Source organism: Amia ocellicauda, chromosome 7 (genome assembly GCF_036373705.1).
Source record: "Amia ocellicauda isolate fAmiCal2 chromosome 7, fAmiCal2.hap1, whole genome shotgun sequence".
Classification (NCBI taxonomy): Eukaryota; Metazoa; Chordata; class Actinopteri; order Amiiformes; family Amiidae; genus Amia; species Amia ocellicauda.
In genome coordinates, this window is record NC_089856.1 from 41,344,346 (window position 1) to 41,365,366 (window position 21,021).

A 21,021-nucleotide genomic window follows, 5' to 3' on the forward strand; every position below is an offset into this window, starting at 1 on the left:
TCCTACCCCTTGAAAACCACACACAACAGACGATTTCCATATGTTGTTTGAAGAAATTTATTTTTAAAACAAGATAGACATATTTTATCTAAAGATTGCTAGGCCTCAACAAGAGTTCTATGTGTATCATGGCAAAGTATGGCAAATGCTGTAGTACATTTTAAAATGGTCACTGCACCATAACAGCCATGTTTCAATAAGTTGCCTGTGTTGGCGAGTATTTTAAGTAAAGCACCATTTGCTTTTCATACTACTGAGTGTAACAGTGGCGCCACATAAGAGGGTCTAAGACTTAATTGCAGTTGAGCCTAGCAAGATGGACCATAGCGGGACAAACGACATCCAGATCTTGAAGGAAAAGAAACCACACCACACATCTAACTGGTGACACAAACTGTGGTCCGTCTCCTCAGCAGATGGTCTAATGATAGATACGTACTGACAGGTGGAAATGCAACTTAAGATTGTGACAATAAAGAAGGCCTCAAAATTCGTCTTGACTTCCATGTCCATTTATTTTCTTCTGATGTTGTGCATGTATTAGTTTCTTTCTTCATGGGTTGCAATGCAGGCCTCTTCAGCGCCATATTCTGCAGGTGTTATCCTTACTTCCTGAATTTCCCAAAAAATGAATTGGTTTAAACATAAGTGTAGATCTAGGAATGCATCTGAAATCTGTAAACAACATACACCGATCAGCCATAACATTATGAGCACTGACAGGTGAAGTGAATAACACTGATCATCTCGTTATCATGGCACCTGTCAGTGGGTGGGATATATTAGGCAGCAAGTGAACATTTTGTCCTCAAAGCTGATGTATTAGAAGCAGGAAAAATGGGCAGCGTAAGGATCTGAGCGACTTTGACAAGGGCCACATTGTGACGGCTAGACGACTGGGTCAGAGCATCTCCAAAACTGCAGCTCTTGTGGGGTGTTCCCGGTCTGCAGTGGTCAGTACCTATCAAAAGTGGTCCAAGGAAGGAAAAGCGGTGAACCGGCGACAGGAACAAGGACGGCCAAGGCTCACTGATGCACGTGGGGAGCGAAGGCTGGCCCGTGTGGTCCGATCCAACATACGAGCTACTGTAGCTCAAATTGCTGAAAAAGTGAATGCTGGTTCTGATAGAAAGGTGTCAGAACACACAGTGCATCGCAGTTTGTTGCGTATGGGGCTGCGTAGCCGCAGACCGGTCAGGGTGCCCATGCTGACCCCTGTCCACTGCCGAAAGCACCTACAATGGGCACGTGAGCATCAGAACTGGGCCACGGAGCAATGGAAGAAGGTGGCCTGGTCTGATGAATGATGAGTTCAAGGTGTTGACTTGGCCTCCAAATTCCCCAGATCTCAATCCAATGGAGCATCTGTGGGATGTGCTGGACAAACAAGTCCGATCCATGGAGGCCCCACCTCACAACTTACAGGACTTAAAGGATCTGCTGCTAACGTCTTGGTGCCAGATACCACAGCACATCTTCAGAGGTCGACGGGTCAGGGCTGTTTTGGCTGCAAAAGGGGGACCTACACAATATTAGGCAGGTGGTCATAATGTTATGGCTGATTGGTGTATTCCAAAATAGGGCTCCACCTTACCTGTAATAATGGTATCACCTTCATAGTTAAAAGCACAAGAGAAAATCTCATCTGTGTGTCCCTCGAGAACCTGCAGACACTGGCCTGTACTGGCATCCCACAGCCGGGAAGTCTTATCAGCGCTCCCTGTTAACACACGACTGCCCTGCGGGTTAAAGCATATCTGCAACACAAAAAATATATAATTACCAATCATTCTGAGGACATACTTGAGACTGATTGAGGTCTCATGATTCAGGCCGGTTACTCTGTCTGTATTTCTCCAAAACAGTTTTTAAATTAATGTATCCTGAACTTTTACATTTGCTTCAATCCCTTAGCCTTCTTTTATTGTTAGTATATTATGCCTATGAGACACGCAATATAAAATGGTGGTGCGCCAATTCAGGAATTGATTATATATCTTTAAGCGTCACCACAGTGTGTTACATTACTGTAGACTTTCTCCAGAGCTATGGATTTAAAGGCATCAAAGAGAGAACTGTCACAACCAGTAGCTGCTCTGCTAAGAGGCTTAAAATCAATGTCAGTATTACAAGGTTGTAAATAATCTGGCTATTTTGTAAAATCCCTAATCCTAAATGCAAATTAAGATAATTGAATTGATACATAAATGATCCACCCTATTTCCATAATATTGTAACCATTATTTTCTCATTGTGTCTGATCAGATACATTTATACATTTTGCCTGCGACACACCACAGCACACTGCAGGTGGATATGTACCCAGACAGACAGGGACAATCCTAAACAGAAGACTTTGGTTTCGTTTTTGCACTTCTCATTAATTAACAGCACTTTTTAAGCAAGTTTTTTCCTGTTAGCACGGAAAATACAAATGTTTTAATTGCATTTTGGAAACTTTAACTGATGACAAGAATTACATTAAAAACCGATACAGCTGCACTTTCAGCAGAAACATAGTTAAGGAATTGTTGGCAGCTCTTGAGTCTAAAATTATCCCTCTAATGCACCATTTAAATTGGGTACTCATAGCTTGTGTATAACAGTTACTTTCCTGAATTTGTTGGAACTCAAAGCATAAATTATGTAAAGAACGAGAAAGGGCACATAAACAGACTCAGAATGGTGGGGTCACCATGAACTTTAAATTAATTAAATAGCATCAATCAAAACAAAAATAGTACACAGGAAATAAAATATACAAGGAAATACTGTTTTCTTATGATTCATTATAGAAGATGAATGTTTGAAAAGCTGGAAATAAATAATATAGTAGTAGCAGTCATAAAACAGGAAATTGCTCGGCTGGTTTCAGGCCTGTGGTGTTTTATAGCTCATTTTCAGATTATAGCACACAGCTATTCTTAGTCTAACTACATCTCTTAAAATGGGTTTGTTGACATGTACGTATTTGTAAAAGTATTAAAACAAAGTAGGTATCTCTGAATGTTATGTTTTCCAGATATCGTTTATGTGATGTCATAAAGACTCGGCCACCCACTGAATTCCCTGAAATGTCTTCATATGTTGTATAATGGGCCAGTCATGATACATTGTTCACGTTGTTCACATTGCACCTGGATTTTGTAACAGGAGATGTACATTTATATATTTATTTTTTTCATAGTAAACTTTGCTGGAAGTTACTGTATGACTCTGGCCCCCATGTGTCTAGGTTTGCAGAAAAAGCCAAAACCTGCCAAAGTATCAATTTAGATAATATTCACTTACAATTACAGAAGCAGTGAGGCTGTTATACATAGCATATTACTTTTATTATGATTAACACCAATAAGAACCCTGGGTTGTTAAAGCATTAACACTGCAACACAAAGTATATGCTGCGCGTTGAAAAAAACAGCCACAAATAAGCTGTGCGACTTTTTCACATTACTTTCCAGAACTCATTGCTGGGTAATCAGTTCAACACTACTAAGCTGTTTGTGGAGTAAACAGCTTGCTGATACAAGCCAGGAATGCAATTTTCTTACCATTAATAGAAAATGTAATTCTTCACGGTTTAGACTGCCCTTACTCGTGCAAATTTCCTTTCCCATTTTCGGCAAAGAGGCTCGTATCGCTCACCTTTGAAATCTCCCCTTCGTGTCCCTCCAGCTTAGTGATGCACTTCTGTGAGGCGGAGCTGTAAATCCTTGCCGTCCCTGTCATTGGAGGTGCCAAGATTAAATTATGCGACAAAACTGTGAAATAACTTTGTTACAGTGGGGTGCCAGGTTTGCATCACAACATGTTTTTATAGTGTTTTGGGGAAAAAATTAATAGGTAAAACCTGTATCTCACCTTTTGGACTTACAAAAGATCAATTATAGCATTTCAGAATTAAGAAAGACAAGTGCCACCTAAAGAACAGGACGTACCGTCGGCGGACGCAGTTGCAATCAGCTGCCCAGTGTAATCAAAGCACACATCCAACACTTCGTCTTCGTGTCCCGTCAGAGTCGCCAAGCACTTCCCATTGACTGCATCCCAGAGCTGTTCATGAGATGAGATTATAATCCACTCAAAGCTTGTTGTCTGCTTAGAGGGCATTTATGAAGACTACTTGTACTTGTGTGTGTTTAAGATCGTCACTGTAAGATACCACATGCCCCAACTCACACCGACTCTACGCTGTCCTGGACCCCACTAGGCATTCCTGGATTATCCTGCTTGATCCTGATCACTAATACAGATTTGGTGCAGAAAGGGTTTGTAATCCCACAGAACCAGACTGCAGATCTGTACACATGTGTACATATAATATATTTCAGGCCAGTTAAAGGGCTTACAGTAGTACACCATTTCTTATAAAAAATAGGCAATTAGGAAAAAGAGGGAAATTGGCCATTTTCAATTTACAACAAGAAACGATGACCGTTGATCTAACAGATAATCCCTAGAGGCACGTTCTTTTCAGTAGTTATTTATTTACAATTAGAGCAATAACATTTTACAGTTTTGTTTTAAAAATGTATAGTTTTACATATTGTGTAGTGCTTCAGTCTGTCTAAGGAAAAGGATCTATAAGATGTATCTCACCATGCAAGTTTTATCCATTGATCCTGTTGCAATCAGAGAACAATCCCAGTTGAACTGGGCGCTGCTTATTTCCCCTCTATGGCCTCTTAATGTGTGGATTCGCCTAAAATAGTCCAGAGTAAAATGATTAACCCACTGCAATACATGCAAGAAAATGCTTTAGAGCCATTTCTTATAAAAATATATATACACACCGGACACACACTTAAATGTAAAAGTTTACAACCAAGTCATGCCTGTGTATGACTTTTAACCAAGGTCAAAGTTGCTATTATACACACACACACAAACAACAAAAGCATTAAAGTTGTACTTTTTGCATTAACAGTCTCTGTTCTCTGAAAGTACTACCACAAAAAAAAAGGTAAAAAAAAGTCAGTAAGCATTTCATTATAGCTTCCGGATCTTTAAAAGAAGGAAGCTATACCACCAAATCAAACATTTTGTCACCGACAGGCAATACAAGATATTATCAATGACTATTGCTATTCGGGATCTAACTGCATGAGACGGCAATTTCAAATCACATACACCTTTGAGAAATGTTGAGATTGAGTAGTCAAGGAATTGAACTCCAGCCGAAATTATACAACACTGGGTATGGTTTTGCTCAATTCAATTTTTATCATGATCATCCTTTATGTCACAATGTATTATTAATCCCCCACGCTGTGCTCCGCATAACTCCGCGAAATACGACATCTTTAAATCTGAAATCAGTAGATACTGAAAAGACTTCTTCCAATATTCTTCCAATATTTCCAGGGATGCCGTTTTTTGTAGAAATACAGAGTAATAGGTACAATTTTAAGATGCATTTGAGGACTTTCAATTCCTGGAAAAAACACTGAAAAGGGAAAATATGATTGTGTACCTTCCTGACTGAACATCCCACAGTGACACTGTATGGTCAAAGGAGCCTGTGATGATTTGGTCTCCTATGGTGTTAAATGACAGGGAGATTATTTCAGCTGAATGGCCCTGGGGTGGAGGGAAAACGAGAGTTATTTTCTGAGTGTGTGTTACAGATAAACTCCTGTAGCAGGCAATATTATACAATCAGATAGCAATAACTTGGCTTTATATTGTGCCGAGTTATTCATATAACCATTGTTTATAAACATGTATGCAGTATAACATCAAAGTTTGCTCCACAAAGGCTCGCTGGCATGGAGTAATATACATTTATAACAGCAGAGTAGGACTGTAGTCACAATTGTCATCTGCAAATAAAATAGGCATTGTAAACAAGCCAAATAAACCCAGCTGTGGACAAGAACTGGAATCTAATCATGAAGTATGGAGGAATGATATTCAATACCTTTGAACCATAAAATGTAATTTCCTGGGATACAGATAACATTTACTAGATGTAGAACTTCCCATGAATTTCAATCGCTGACTTCTAAATGTAGTTATTTCCAACCTCACCCATAATTATAGTTTAATCATATTCATCTCACTGGAATGCATTTTAGTAATAAACATGTATTTTTCTCAGTTAAAATAAATACATAAATATAATATATATATATATATATATATATATATATATATATATATATATATACATAAGCATACATATATATATTATAAAATAAACCTATAATGACTCAATTTATTTGAACAAACTGCAGTTTTCAGAACGCAATAAGCTTGAATGAAAATGTATTAAAATGTAAATCTGGAGGTCAAAATAAATCTTAGTACATTCAAATGCCAGTCCACACCATTTACGAGCCCAAAATGAGAGTAAACAAGTTATGTTTAGACTAAAGAACCAATTATCTGTGTGCCACCGCTGTCAAAGTCAATGAACACCATTCAATATGATTGCAAAGCTAGTCTTTTGTTTAGCTTTAGCTTCAGCTCTAGTTAAAGACAAGAATCCTCCAATCTTGATGAAAATGCAAGATTTTGATTATTTAGAATAAAGGAAAACATTGCTGCTAATCAAAAGAAAAGAATATTAATCATACAATCATCTATCATCTTAAAGAATCATTGAAGCTGTGGGTCACGAGGAGTAGAATGATTGATAGATAAAAAGCTGAAAACAAAAGGATGATTCTAAGGAAATTGAATTGAAAAACAAAGACTCCCAAATAACTAAACTATATGTAAAGTGAACAGTATGAGTAATCAAAGAAGATGGTTTCAAATGACGGGTGTGAATACTTTCAAACACAACTGTAAGTGACACCAGATATCGCAGTGGTCTGCACAGTTCACTGCTGTACAAGAATAGCCGTCCGGGTGCAAAGCCAACATACCAGAGGGTCGCTTAACCCCCAGACACCTATTGTTTTTCTCCTGCAATATTAATGCCTCCTCGACAAGACTGATCAGCTCTTCTGCCTCTCCCATTCGCTTTCAGCAGGGTGAAAGAATAACCCTTACAAATTGTCACCGCAAGCGCAAGAGCTTTTCCATTATGTAGCAGAACTGGGTGAGCGCACAGATGGGTGCAGAGCAGTACACAAATCTGCGCTTATGGGCTACATTTAAGTTTACACTCGTGACATTAACAGGAATGCAGGATGTGACTTTTTGCTGTACATTTATACGTTATCATGTAGTAAAATCATCCTCACTGTTAGTGTTGCAGCCTCCTCTCCTGTCTGGATGTCCCACAGTTTTGCAGTGGTGTCCATACTGCCTGTTGCCACAAGGGTACTTTGTGGATTAAATGACAAACACACCTGTGAAAACAAATTACCAATTTTGTTGAATATGAGAAGCATACATAGAGGTTCATGTTTTAGATTCAGAGTAAATACTTACACCGATCAGCCATAACATTATGACCACCTGCCTAATATTGTGTAGGTCCCCCTTTTACCGCCAAAACAGCCCTGACCCGTCGCCCAGATCCTTTAAATCCTGTAAATTGCAAGGTGGGGCCTCCATGGATCGGACTTGTTGGTCCAGCACATCCCACAGATGCTCGATTGGATTGAGATCTGGGCAATTTGAGCTGCAGTAGCTCGTCTGTTGGATCGGACCACACGGACCAGCCTTTGCTCCCCACGTGCATCAATGAGCCTTGGCCGCCCATGACCCTGTCGCCGGTTCACCGCTTTTCCTTCCTTGGACCACTTTTGATAGGTACTGACCACTGCAGACCGGGAACAGCCCACAAGAGCTGCAGTTTTGGAGATGCTCTGACCCAGTCGTCTAGCCATCACAATCTGGCCCTTGTCAAAGTCGCTCAGATCCTTACGCTGCCCATTTTTCCTGCTTCTAACACATCAACGTTGAGGACAAAATGTTCACTTTCTGCCTAATATATCCCACCCACTGACAGGTGCCATGATAACGAGATTATCAGTGTTATTCACTTCACCTGTCAGTGCTCATAATGTTATGGCTGATCGGTGTATAACTGTATTTATTAATAAACATTCAAAACTGTGTTCTTTTAAGCACACTCACAATTTCCGCAGTATGTCCTCGGAAAGTATGGTAACACTTCCCTGTCTCTGCGCTCCACAGTTTGCATGTCTTGTCAAAGGATCCAGTAGCAATTTTGTCTCTGAAACAAAACAATGGGAGATGAATTATGAATAAGTAAAATGCTACCCTCTCTACTACAATACTGAAAGTGTTACAAATGCATGAATTATGATGTGCACAAGAATTATATTTAAGAAACTGTTTGGATCCCCCTGCTTCACTCTCTTATCCTGCACAGGTTATGTAGGACTTTGAGACAGATCCTCAACAGCTCTCTCTTAAGTGTAATTGTTCAAGTCTTGGTTTGATTTCTGTCATTTCTAGGAGAGTGTTTACCCATAGGGGTTGTTGAAAGCGATTGCATAGACAACGTTTCTGTGTCCTTCCAGTGTGTGCAGCTCCTCTCCCGACGCCGTGTCCCATATTTTGCACGTCCTGTCGTAGCTGCCAGTGATGAAGCTGCGAAGAATAAAACCATGAAAGTGCATGATGATCTTCAGAATCTATCCTTATATGTACTTTATTCAGATGGAGTAGGTATGCTTTGTTGTTTATACCATACCCGGCAGTTAAAATAGCATACCTTGACCCCGATTTATTAAAAGCCACATTTGTCAGTGGTAGGATGTGTGCCCGGAGTACCTGAAGGGAAGGGAAAAGAGCTTTTTAAACATTAAAAAGACTGCAACCATTTCAATCATCATTTTGTACCTCCAATCATTGCAGTAGTTTTGTAATTATTCTGCTAAACCGTCCAAGTCTTTCCAGATCTCGCATGCCATGAACGTCTTTATTTGTTACCTCCTGCCCTCTACAGATTTCACAAGGAACAACAGAAAATAGGTAACTTTGAAATATTTTACCTTTCAAAACGTAACATAATGAAATAAATGAAGACAAAAAATATAATTCCACATAAAGAACGTCTAATTTTGACTGTACCTTGACGGCATTGGCTGTGTTTTACAAAATATTTATTTTCCAGAACAGAAAGTCATTAAACTTTTTATTGACTTCAGCTGCAAATAAATAATTGTTATAACTAGTTCTGAACTGCTTTGAAAAAAGAGCATCCAAATAAAAGTATCCTTCATGTAAAGTTAATCACCAAGCAAAAACAAGATTATTATTATTTTAGTGAGGCCACTGGAAAAATAAGTCGCATATTCCAGATATAGACTGTGTCATGCCAGGGTCTGAATAAATGAACACTCAATTAGCCCAAGGGAAGTAAGTATCATTTTATATTTAAGCCACAGAGAAAACATTATTGTTAAATGCATTATTGTGTGTGTGTGTGTGTGTGTATGCTGAATTAATTCTTGCCGCAGAGGATTTTTACATCCAACACATTTTATTCACACACAATATCTGGTTTCAGAAAGTCAAGAAAGATGTATCATGTTGAACTTTAGGAGTCAGTGAATTCCATTCCTTAAAAATGTGGTACTGTTTTCGTGACTCAGCTTGTAGGCATGTAGACATTAGTCTGCTATTTATCGGTGATATAGGCTAGAAGATCTGACAAAAGTAAAATTCATGACTGAAGATTTTTCAAATTGATCAAAATATGAAAAGCAATTACCAAGAGACTTCGATTCCTTCGCTTATGCATTTTGATTTTATTGTTTTAGTGGAATGCATTCGTCTATTTACAATCAAAGTTGGCAAGCAGAACTGACACCTTATAATGCACGTCTACTGAAGTTTGTTCTGCTGATTAGATTCCGCCTTCACTGAGGAAAGGAAATAAAACCTTTTCAGCAGTTCGCCAACACAATTTATGAATACAGGTAAGTAAAATTAAAAGCAAAAGTGCCTATAGACTAGAGTTCTTGTAAGAGCAGAAAATGTAGCTGTCTATAGTCTCCTATAATCTACTTCAGAAACCGAAAATACAGATTGCCTGCTTCATTTGAGTTATTTTTGCCTTCTTTAATATGTATGACCTAAGATTGAGAATATGTATAAGAAAATATGCTTACTTTTCTCAATAAAACAAAACAAAACATGGAACTAGATTAAATTGGTATAAGTACACCCTGTTTCATCTGGAAATGCTTTGCCAACACAAATGCATTGACTTTCTGTCAGGAAAACAAAGTGTGCCCCCATTTCATTTCTATTTTTAGTATTACACTGTATCTGTTCAATTACAACATAGATTCAGGACACGATGTGTGATTGTGAGATAGGTCCTGTACTGAGAAAAATACTTCAATTTGTAAACAATCAGGCGACTAAATCGATTTACTTTAGCAGGGTCAATACTGTGATATTGCTACTATATCAGTTTCATGACTTTCATGACTGATATCAAGTGGGGAGTGTTGCTTTTGTAAACTGTGAATAAAAACTGAACTCATGCGGTGCCTTACCTTGAAGAGGTAAAACCTGCGATCGTCCTGCTGTCCGAGCTTCTCCTGCAGCCTCTGGATCAGCTGTTTGACTTGCTCTGTCCGGGAGGGAGTGATGAGCAGTTCTGTCCTCTTGATTTCTTCCGTTAATTCATCAATGTTTGTCCTGTGCCGAGGGGAAGAAAGAAGAGCCGATCAATCTCCTGCTGTGTGGATATCTCACTAGTCTGAGGAATGCTGCTGCAGTGGATTTATAGTGCAATCCATTATAAACTCAGCATATTTAAACTGCATGCTTTTAATGTGGGATTAATTATGAATGAATATGATCCATCAGTTTAATGTTGGTGAAGCCAGCCAATCAGCCATTCTATGAAAAGTTTGTCCTTCCATGCAGGCCTACAGTAAGGCTAAAGCAGCAACATGTGTACAAGACGTAGAACACATCTGGGATAAATAAAAGCTTGAAAAAACAGTGTTTAAGCCCTGCTATGTATTTATTTTTCAATTGCATGAGCAGATTAAAACTTACTCTGGGGACAGATCCAACAGATCGATTGATTTTGTCTTGAGCTCCCCTCCTTTCTCATACTCCAGAATGATCCCTGCACAACAAACACAGCACTTCACAATACTGCAATGCACAATAAGCGCACCAAACATACATATTTACACTACATATTTATAAACTGAACAGATGCCTACATGCATACGTGTTTAATGTTGCAAAATATTTGATCTCAATGACATATGAGTGGCTATGCTGAGTGAAAGCATGCATTGCAGTGTAGTGCAGTGAACTATTCGTGCATTTTGCACAGGAAACACAATCCAGCTCCAAACTCTCCAACTAACATGTGGGAAACGTGCCCAGCTGAACTTTCTGCAGTGGTTTCGCACTTGCTACACAATGCAACAGGCGAAAACAGTGGGAATAAACACGACATGACTTGCTTTTATTTTCCACCTTATGCAAATCAGACAGCCGATTGCTACGCTGTTGCAATGCATTGTTTAGCACCTGACGCACCCATGAAAGCGAACAAAATGATCACAGTTTTAAAAGACTTTTCCAATTAATAATCGGGTGTCAATCGTAACCTTTTCGCATGGTTTGAAAGACGTTAAATGTTTGAACTTGTTACCTGGGGGGTAATATCGCAGCAGGAACCGTTTGAGCTTCATCTCCTCTCCGTACACACACAGTCACTATAGCGACGCTGTGAAAGGCGGCCACCGCGCAGGCGCAAAGGAAAGGCCTGGAAGCACATGGGGGCACTTGCTCTGCCAACACATCACACTTCTAGCCCTGAGATATTATCAAGCTGGGCCTCTTCTGCAAAGCACAGACCTCAGAGCACATGTATTTCTCCACCTGATGTTGACAAACATTGCATGCCCTCAAGTGTGTGCAATCTCATGGAAACTTACAAGACACACCTGCAACAAATTAACTTTTGCTTTTAAAGGCAAAGGTCTATCTCAGTGAGGGGTTAGTAAAAAAAGGATCTGCATGCAACAATATGTAAAGAGACACAGAAACACCGATATCCCAGTATCTCCCTAACACCCTGAAACTGATTACCAGCCCATTATTTTAAAAATGACTCCTGGAAAAGCACTTCAGTAAATCAAAAGCAGCCTCTACACTGTGAATGTATGCATCATCCGCCACTCGGTTTCAGGACAACGTTTTTCTAAAGTCTCGTGAATTAAAAGTGAAAACAAAGATTCTTGCGAAATTCCAAACAGCTGAAAGATCAAAGTATCCTTGTAAAGTGCTGCATCGATCCTCGGCAGGAAATACATTTTCAGGCGTCACTTTCAGGTGTTATCACACCCGCTATCTGGATATAGATAAAGAAGAGTAGAAAGCCATTACATAGAGCTCAAAATGTATTTATCAAGAACAGGTTCTGCACTTCATACTGCAGAACAGCCGGAGGTCCAAGGGGTGAAAGTTGTATGTGGGAATCCAGATTGCTGTCTTTTTGCAAGACCTTACAAGAGTTATGAAGAGCTGGAAGAGAGTCAGGGGCACTGGCTGGGTTTATCCCACAGTTGTTCTCTCTTTTTATGGATTTCTTGCTAATTTCCGCCCTGCAGAACCTTTCCTCACACCCTATCTTGTTGGACCCTACAAGAACATTTCAGAGCATGAGGTAATGTCTGCTGGATGCAATCACAAACTTTAACAATCTCTGCAGAACTTCAGTCTGCCTATATGCCAGCAAATGTACTGGAGACTCCTGTCATTTGATCATAAAAGTAATTTTGATAGAACGTATGTCTGATTTTTCACCTATGTGTTTTATATTAGAAGCCGTGTTAATTTAAGACAATATTCTTAATGAATGCATGCCCTGATTCAAAGTGCACGTCGGTCTATTTAATAACGCAATCGTTCAGAGCATCGATTGCCAGGCTGTGACTGTTGTTCTATATGTGATCTTGAAATCTCTAGCAAACAAACTTGTTCATCAAATACATTTGATGATTCAGAAATATAAGTTCAGAATGTTAACCAACATGAAAGAAAGAGAGGGGGAACAATAACACGGGACTTCACAGAGAAGTCAATGATTAACATCTTTAAGAGCTCATACACACATTTCAACTATTGTTCACTTCATGATTCACGTAAGTAACAGAGTTACAATAGACATAGGGTTAGTAATTAGCTTCTTTTATATCCCCTCCATTAGGTGACTAACGTCCTGTTTCCCATCTGGACTTACTCCTACCTGGTAATTCTCTTACCTGTGTTCCTGCTGACTGATTTTTTACGCTACAAACCAGTCATTGTTTTTCAAGGTGTTTGTCTGGTGTCAAACTGGAGCCTGCTTTGCTTCGCCCAGGGCTTGCCAGCCATGAAGTATTTGCAATTCAACTTTGCCATGGTCACTGCGACAGAGGTGGCCTACTTCTCCTACATCTACAGTGTGGTGTCTTCAGACCACTACCAAAAGGTGACCAGTTATTTGAGAGCCGTGACTTTAGTGGGCTACACTTTGGGCTCCACCTTAGGCCAGATTTTGGTTTCAGTGGCTTCCTTGCCTTATTTCTACCTCAATGCTGCCAACCTGGCAACGGCATCTATGGCCTTCCTCTGCTCGTTCTTTCTCCCCATGCCCCGGGGTGGAATGTTCTTCAAGAGAGAAAGCAGAGTCCTCAACCTCAAGCAGGACCACAACCTCAGAAGCAACAGCATTGATGTGAAAATGCCATCAAGCCCTTCTCTAGATGTTGTTCCACACACAGAGAGGGAGGACACGGAGGAGTTGGGGCTCAGCAGAGAAAGTGTAAGACGTGCCATCGGTCTGCTGTGGCAGAGCTTCCGGGAAACCTACTCCTCCAAGAAGCTCATCTACTGGTCGCTGTGGTGGGCTTTAGCCACCTGTGGGTACTACCAGATCTTCAACTACATCCAGTTGCTGTGGAATCACATTGAACCCTCTGGAGATTCCATGGTGTACAACGGTGCAGTGGAGGCAGTGACAACACTAGTTGGTAAGAATAAGTAGACATGTCCTTGTTTAAGGACACCATAATTCTGCTTGTGCAAGTTAATTTAGCGTCACAATAATACATCTTTTAAACAGCAGGATTAATCATGACTTTTCAGGCAAAGCAAAATCCTTTTATTGTTGCCTTGTATTTGACTTATGTCTTTCTCCAATGCAACCTAAGTAGTGTAAGTTGTGCTTCTTGTCAAAAGTGACAGGTGAGATAAGAATCTGATATGCATACTGATAAGAAATAAAATGTGATTTGATTGACAGGTATGTGCGAGTTAGGATTGATTGACAGGTTCGTCATCGGGGTGTGTTCATTCTCTTTGTATTTTTGCGGTTGCGCTAGGGTGTTCAAATGTTTGAAATATGATGATGATGAACATGGGGTTTATAGTGTTGGGATGTGATGTGTGAGTACCATGTGCAACAGAAATATTCTTACAAATCACATTTTTTATGAAATACCTTATAAGCGTACAAAGTTTGTTTCGACATTTGTATTACACATATGCAAATAATAATCATGTATGATGTCTGATGTAGCGGACTGGGGTCACTAATTTCACAGGAGTAACACTGGCCTATTAATTCAGCTTTCAGGCATTTCATCATCACGGAGACAACTGCTTTAATGGAAAGCTGCATGGCTTGCGTTACGTGTCCTCAGAGGGGCCATCAGACACATAATACAAAGGGGGGGAAAGATGCACTTAGTAGTACATTTTTTATGTACAAATATTAAAACTAACATATAACTATCATATATTCACCCTAGGTATCTCGTCATCCACATTGTTTTTGGAGATATCTGCCCCTGCATGGAGTGGTTGACAAATGTCAAATACAAATGTCGAAACAAACTTTGTACACTTATAAGGTATTTCTTTAAAAAAATATATTTTTAAGATTGTTTCTGTTTCACACGGTACTCACTCATCAAACCCCAACACTATAAACCCCATGTTCATCATCGTATTTGAACACTCTACCGCAACTCGGAACCAACAGCGCAAAAATACTAACTTACTAACCTAACATTGAATAAAATGATTATATTGCATAGTTACAGGGAATTTTAAAAGATGTTTCATAGTTCAAATGTTTTACAGTGCACTGGATTAGCCAAGAAAGATTTTTAAACTGTGTTAACTGTAGCTAGATTAACTAGTTCTTAAAACCCACGCATCTACACATTAAAAAATACATAAAATGATCTGGGAATTTACAAGCTTATTATTAATTCAAATATCACATGTATTTGTCAAGCATACGAACTGTTCATCGTTGTCCGTGCAGCCTCTGAAAATTGAATCTCATCCTCAAAGGTTAGGTATAAAAAATTTGTTCCAGCATTCGTGGTGCTTTTGCTGGACCTCTCACATGGGCTGCATTCCTCAGAAAACCATCCTCTGAAATAACAGATTTAGAAGAGTTTCCTCAGGCAACTTGAGATGCTCACTAGTTGACATCAAAAGTAGTCAGTGTTGTGCAGCAGAAGTGAATTAATCTACTTCAAAGCTGTTTATTTCATGCCCTTCTTCAGCACTGACTCATCGTTGGCACTGAATGGGTAATGGGTATTGGTCGTAACCCAAGAGGGTCACTAAAGTGCTGATATTTATCTCGTCTTCTTTCTCTTTCACGTCAGACATCAGTTAGGCAAAGAGGAACAAGTACCCAACACGCATATAATCATATTGATCAAGTCAGGAATATCTGAATCTATATTTAAAACACACACACACACACACACTATATATATAATACTAGCAATAATGTTTTAACTGAAAAGGACATCTATCTAACATTGACAGTTTTCTTGCTGTAACTTATTTTTTATATTATATTATATTATATATATATATATATATATATATATATATATATATATATATATATATATATATATATAGAATCTCGAATTAAGCCCAGCTTTTAAGGTTAGGTATACCTAACCAGAGCATCAACCATCAAGAACCCAGCAGATTTGATTTGCCAGATCATCAGCTACACTAGAACATGGAAGCAGTTAAAGTGGTTCAATTAAGTGGATAATTAGTTCAATTATCTAATTAGGAGCTCAGGTAGGATGGAAAGCAGGAATGCTGTGGTCCTCCATGACTGGATTAGAGGAACAGTGGTGTTTAAGAAGAGTCTCACTTTTGGGTTGTCTGTGACTAATTATCCGGTCGAGGTTTCGTACAGTTTTAAGCAATAGTCTGAAATATCTAGTGCTCTAAATGCCGGGTTTGGTTGAAAAAGTCCAGGAGAGGAGATCACAGTCAACCTTTATTGACCGCAGCAGAAATAAATTAATCTAAATTCAAACTGAATGGTGAATGTGAGCGACATAATTGGATATTAAAGAGGAAATAAAATAGAACAGGCCAGTCTGCATATAATGCAAAGTGACCCTTTCAAAATAAACTAGACCAGCAGTTTAGATGCTTTACAGCCGTCATTACATGCACATTTCTAAGACTATCGATTACATGAGAATCACACATCTATGCAATGCAGGCTATTAGGCACTGAAGGCCCATCATGGGCCTTAATTGCCTAATAGCCTGCATAGCATAGATGCTCAATAGCAACCTGTAGTGGAGGGAAACATTGATGATTATTAAATACTTAAAATCTCTCTTTTTAATGATCAAGACACTTCATGCATTCTTTAACCAGAAATACATGTGAGTAAAATGCTTCTTTTGATTTTTGCTCACTTCGAAAAGGTGCCTCGTACCAACTTGATTCCGTGTATATATTTGAAGGTGCCATCGCAGCCTTTTCCGTCAGTCACGTGAAGCTGGACTGGGATCTGTGGGGAGAGCTGGCCCTGGGGGTCTTTTCTGCGCTCAGTGCGGGAGCCGTGTACATGATGGGGTTCACACGCAATATCTGGGTCTGTTATACCGGTTACGTCACCTTCAAAGCATCCTACATGTTGCTGATTACTATAACCACGTAAGTACTCTGCGTCTATATCAGCCACACAGCTGCAGTCGGGATGTTCTGTAGGATAGAGGTGTTTGCCTGGATTATAGATTTATTATTGCGCAAAAGCCAAAACCATTATATTCTGACACTTATAACCCACAAGAATCCAAGGTTTTCAGTGAATGAGAGATGAGAACTGTGTGGTACTGAGAGATCTGTGGGAGTGTATACTTCTGTTAACCGTAGATAGTATGTTTTTTTTTTTTTTTTAATCAGGGACAAATTGTAGGTAATTTAATTATGAGTATTAGCCTTCAGCAACAAGTTAAACTTGAACTGAACTGGTCTTCTTGATTGCCAGTCTGCCAGTCTCCCGAGCCTTCATTTGAGATACATTAACCTTACCTGTCTAAGCATGCAGGTGACATTTGAGTGCTTGGGAGGGAGAGATTTCCTTATATTTGTTTGCACTCCGCACAAGACCCCCAGCCATTTTAAATGTGCTTTTTCAAACTTCCAAGGTTGTCTAGCAGAGACCTGCATTGCTGTGGATGAGTCATAAAGGCTCGGTCCCCCAGTGAGTCCTGCAGAGTACGGGAACATAACAAAGGTCACAAAATGATATCAATTCAGTCTTCCTGCCTGGCTTTGATGGCTCCCTAAAGTTCTTTAATGGAACCCTGTCTTGTTTTTAAGAGAAGCCATAAAGTACATCATGCAATTTGTTCACATTCTACACTTAATATGTGTAAATAGTCCTATAACACATTTTGTGCAGCTCTTGCGGTCTGCATGTGATAATCTGTTCTCCTGACACAATTAAAATCACTTATTTACCACAATCCCGTATCAGATAGACTTAAACAAAAGTTGTGCCTTTGTAAAGAAGACAAATATGTGACTTATTTTGTGTAATACTGATGTTAATAATCTGTATAAAAGATTCCAACACAGGTACTTTGTTAAAATGAACACATTTACTATTGTAATATAGTAAACCTTTAATGTCCTGATCTTTTCCTTATAACTAAAATAGTAAACCAAAAGTGCAGTGGATCATAGAGAACATTGCACAAACGAATAGTAACATTCAACGCATTAGCCTTCCTGAAAGCTGTCTTTAACCGTTTTTTTTTTTTTTTTTTATGTGGAAAGATGACTTATGGTACTTGGCTGCAGTACCGTTCAGATTTTCCAGGACGAGCTCTTTGAAGGCAGCCAGTCGTCCAACTTTTTTCCATTTCCCTTCCAAGGCTACATAGCTGTGCTTTCCTCTCCCCCAGGTTTCAGATCGCTGCCAACCTGTCCATGGAGTGCTATGCCCTGACGTTCGGGATGAACACTTTTGTGGCGATCCTTCTTCAGACTGTAGTGACTGCAATTGTTGTTGATGAAAGCGGATTGGGATTAGACATTGTCACCCAGGTAAAGCAACAGTCACTCACTGTTACATACACAAATATTTATATACAAATTACACATAGAAAATGACTGATTTATTATGGCTTTTGTCACCCCAGCACTTCCACATACATGATGTGTAAACACTGAGAGTTGCTGACTCGAGAACAGTCTCTGGAGCTGAGGTGGAAGAGTGAGGAAATAAAGGCGCTCTTATATGAAGTAGGGAAAGAGTGACACTAAGTGGTAGCACCTCTGCAAAATAAGATCTCAATATTCCCCTAAAGCAAGTGGAAAGTGGAATGGAGTGAATTGGTTATTTTTCATCGCTGTCAACAGTAAAGCAGTAGAACTTCATTCAGTTCATTAATCATATTGTGTACAAACCACATTTGTTGCCTTAAATTTGGGTAATAATCCCCACTCCAAAAAGTGAGGAGCTTGATGTGCAGAAGTAAGCACAGCTGTGAGACTATTTTCTAATTGTTATAAACAATTATAATGCTCTATTAGAAACATTATACATTAAACAGTCATTAAAGTGTTATGAACATGCACTAAGAATATTAAAGCTGCATGTTTCCACCCGGTTTCGAACACGTGATACACTACGGAAACTGCGCTGCATGAGGGGTCCTTCCGGGAAAATAGCTTAGTGTCACTGGTGCAAGCTTAATAATTATACTGTTTATTAGAGTATGTATTTTACATTTACAAAATTAAAAACACACTATTTTAATACTTATGATTAAAATTTGTTAAAAAAGGCAACTCTAAAATCACTTAAAACTTTTAAAATCTTAATGTGATTATAACAAAACCGAAATATCAAATAACTCAAAATATAATTGTGCAACAAATCAATTAAAACAATAAACTAGTGATTAAGACTAGGGCTCCAGCAGGGGGAGATGGATCACAGGATCCTAAGCTCCCCCAGATCTCAAAGATGCCAGTTCTTGAAGGCTTCCTTCTTGCCCCTCTGATGGACCTCCAGATTGACATAGTCTCTAACTAGGACCATGCCCCTCCACGCAATGACAACTGGGTCCAGCTCCTGCCTGTTGAACAGACAGCTGTTCCATCCCTCCCACAGGGCCTGTTTCACTGCACAGACGACACGCCACCAGCACCTCAAGGTTGAAGATGTAATTCCCTTGGCTAGTCCATAAAGGATCTGCTGGGCGGTCGCAGCAATAGCTTAATAATTATAGTTTTAATTAAATCTAACTCAAAATTCTTCTCTTTTTTCAGTTCATTGTCTACGGCAGCTACTACGTGGCTATTTCTGTGCTGTTTGTGACCCGGGGGCTGTATACGAGGTGCAGCGCCTCCAGACGCAGCTCCGTGCAGGTGCTCTGCTCCAGCAAACTTTAGAGGCCTCCTGTGTGGACAAGTTGGGGAGGGGGGGGTTCCCAAAGTGTGGGGGATTTTTAAGTGCCCATAGGGAAATTTAGGTGCAGCATTTGCATAGGGGGAAATCTCGGGGGATTATTTTTTAACCAAAGGGGGTTTCGGGACTGGTGACTGAAAACGCCGTCGCTGTCTGACTGGTTGAGGTCAGGTGTGTGGGACCATCCAGCAGCAGGGGATGCGTTTCATTTTTCACACCAACCGGGCAATGTAAAGACAGGACGATGGCTCTTGAAGGTTTTGTAACGGCATGACAACACAGGTGTTTCACCAGCTCTACTTATTCCACAAATTCATACATTGCATGTTTTGGTAGGTGCCTTTATACATAATAATGAAAACAGGGACGGCAAACTCAAATCCTATGCAAACGCTGTCAGGGTTTGTGAAATTCCCCGCTGCAGCGCCTCCCTGTGGTAATGGTTCATCTGCAGCTAGTATGACTGAAGCGAGTTTATCTTTATTATTTTTTAAAGCCATGTTTTTCTATATCCCTGTGCTGATTCTGTACAGACTTATTTTGTATGTGTTAAATTGTTTTTCCCCTTGTGCATTATTCTAATTGCATTGTATACAAACATATGGAGGACATTTATTCCTTTTACGATATGTACCATTACTACATCTTTCTTTCGCTCTCCACATGCTGTAGGATAAAAGCAAACTTTTGTACCAGGTTTCTTTTACATGTAATATTATATTAACCCATTAAAGCAGTAGATGTAAACTGTCCAGAATTGATGCATTATATATTCAATGCATGTGGCATTTAGAAGGTTTTATCCTTATTTCTGTGAAATATCAACATACTAAAGCTATCATTCTCACCATATATCCACTACCAAAATCATTAAATGTGTAAGCTCATAAGCAATGTTTTACGTTATTATAAATTGTCAACATTGAAGGAATTGGTGAAGGTCCATTCAACCAGCGCATAAATGCAGTGTCTCACACCGTGAACAAACAAAATTCAAGGAGAACAGCATTGAAAATACATCATGGCCTTTCATAGGTCATTGTATGATCCTATAGAACAGCTCTGGGATGACCTGGAATGGTGAATCAGGAAGAGACAGTGGACATCATCTCTCTATGTACTAGAAACTGGTGCAGGATCAATAGCACACTATTCATAAATCAATTTTCAAAAGGATTACAGAAATTAAATATGCTAAGATAACCCATACCCTATTGAATATAATGTAAACAGCAGTGTTTTGTAAAATATGTTTAGTAATAATATAGGGTTAACATTCAAAATACAGCTACACTTCTCAGCAATGGAATAAGAAAACTATTATCATGGATGTGAGGGACAGTGTATTTGGAGATCTCCTTTT

General features: G+C 39.3%; 2 protein-coding genes across 2 annotated transcripts; one reads left to right on the forward strand and one right to left on the reverse strand.

Moving 5' to 3' along the window:
• Positions 1-39: 39 nt before the first annotated feature.
• Positions 40-11,696, reverse strand: daw1 (dynein assembly factor with WDR repeat domains 1). Its single transcript, XM_066709667.1, has 13 exons — positions 11,558-11,696; positions 10,945-11,017; positions 10,434-10,578; positions 8,639-8,697; positions 8,392-8,514; positions 8,035-8,134; positions 7,194-7,301; positions 5,474-5,580; positions 4,600-4,702; positions 3,939-4,053; positions 3,646-3,722; positions 1,595-1,757; positions 40-612 (listed from the first exon to the last, which is right to left on the reverse strand). The coding sequence occupies exons 1-13, from the start codon at positions 11,595-11,597 to the stop codon at positions 578-580; spliced, it is 1,248 nt and encodes a 415-aa protein (XP_066565764.1). The 5' UTR covers positions 11,598-11,696; the 3' UTR covers positions 40-577.
• Positions 11,697-12,281: 585 nt separating this feature from the next.
• LOC136753504 (thiamine transporter 2) lies at positions 12,282-20,575 on the forward strand. Its single transcript, XM_066709668.1, has 5 exons — positions 12,282-12,574; positions 13,118-13,922; positions 16,699-16,891; positions 18,148-18,289; positions 19,520-20,575. Exons 1-5 carry the CDS (start codon positions 12,425-12,427, stop codon positions 19,640-19,642), a joined length of 1,413 nt encoding a protein of 470 aa, XP_066565765.1. The 5' UTR covers positions 12,282-12,424; the 3' UTR covers positions 19,643-20,575.
• Positions 20,576-21,021: the final 446 nt, after the last annotated feature.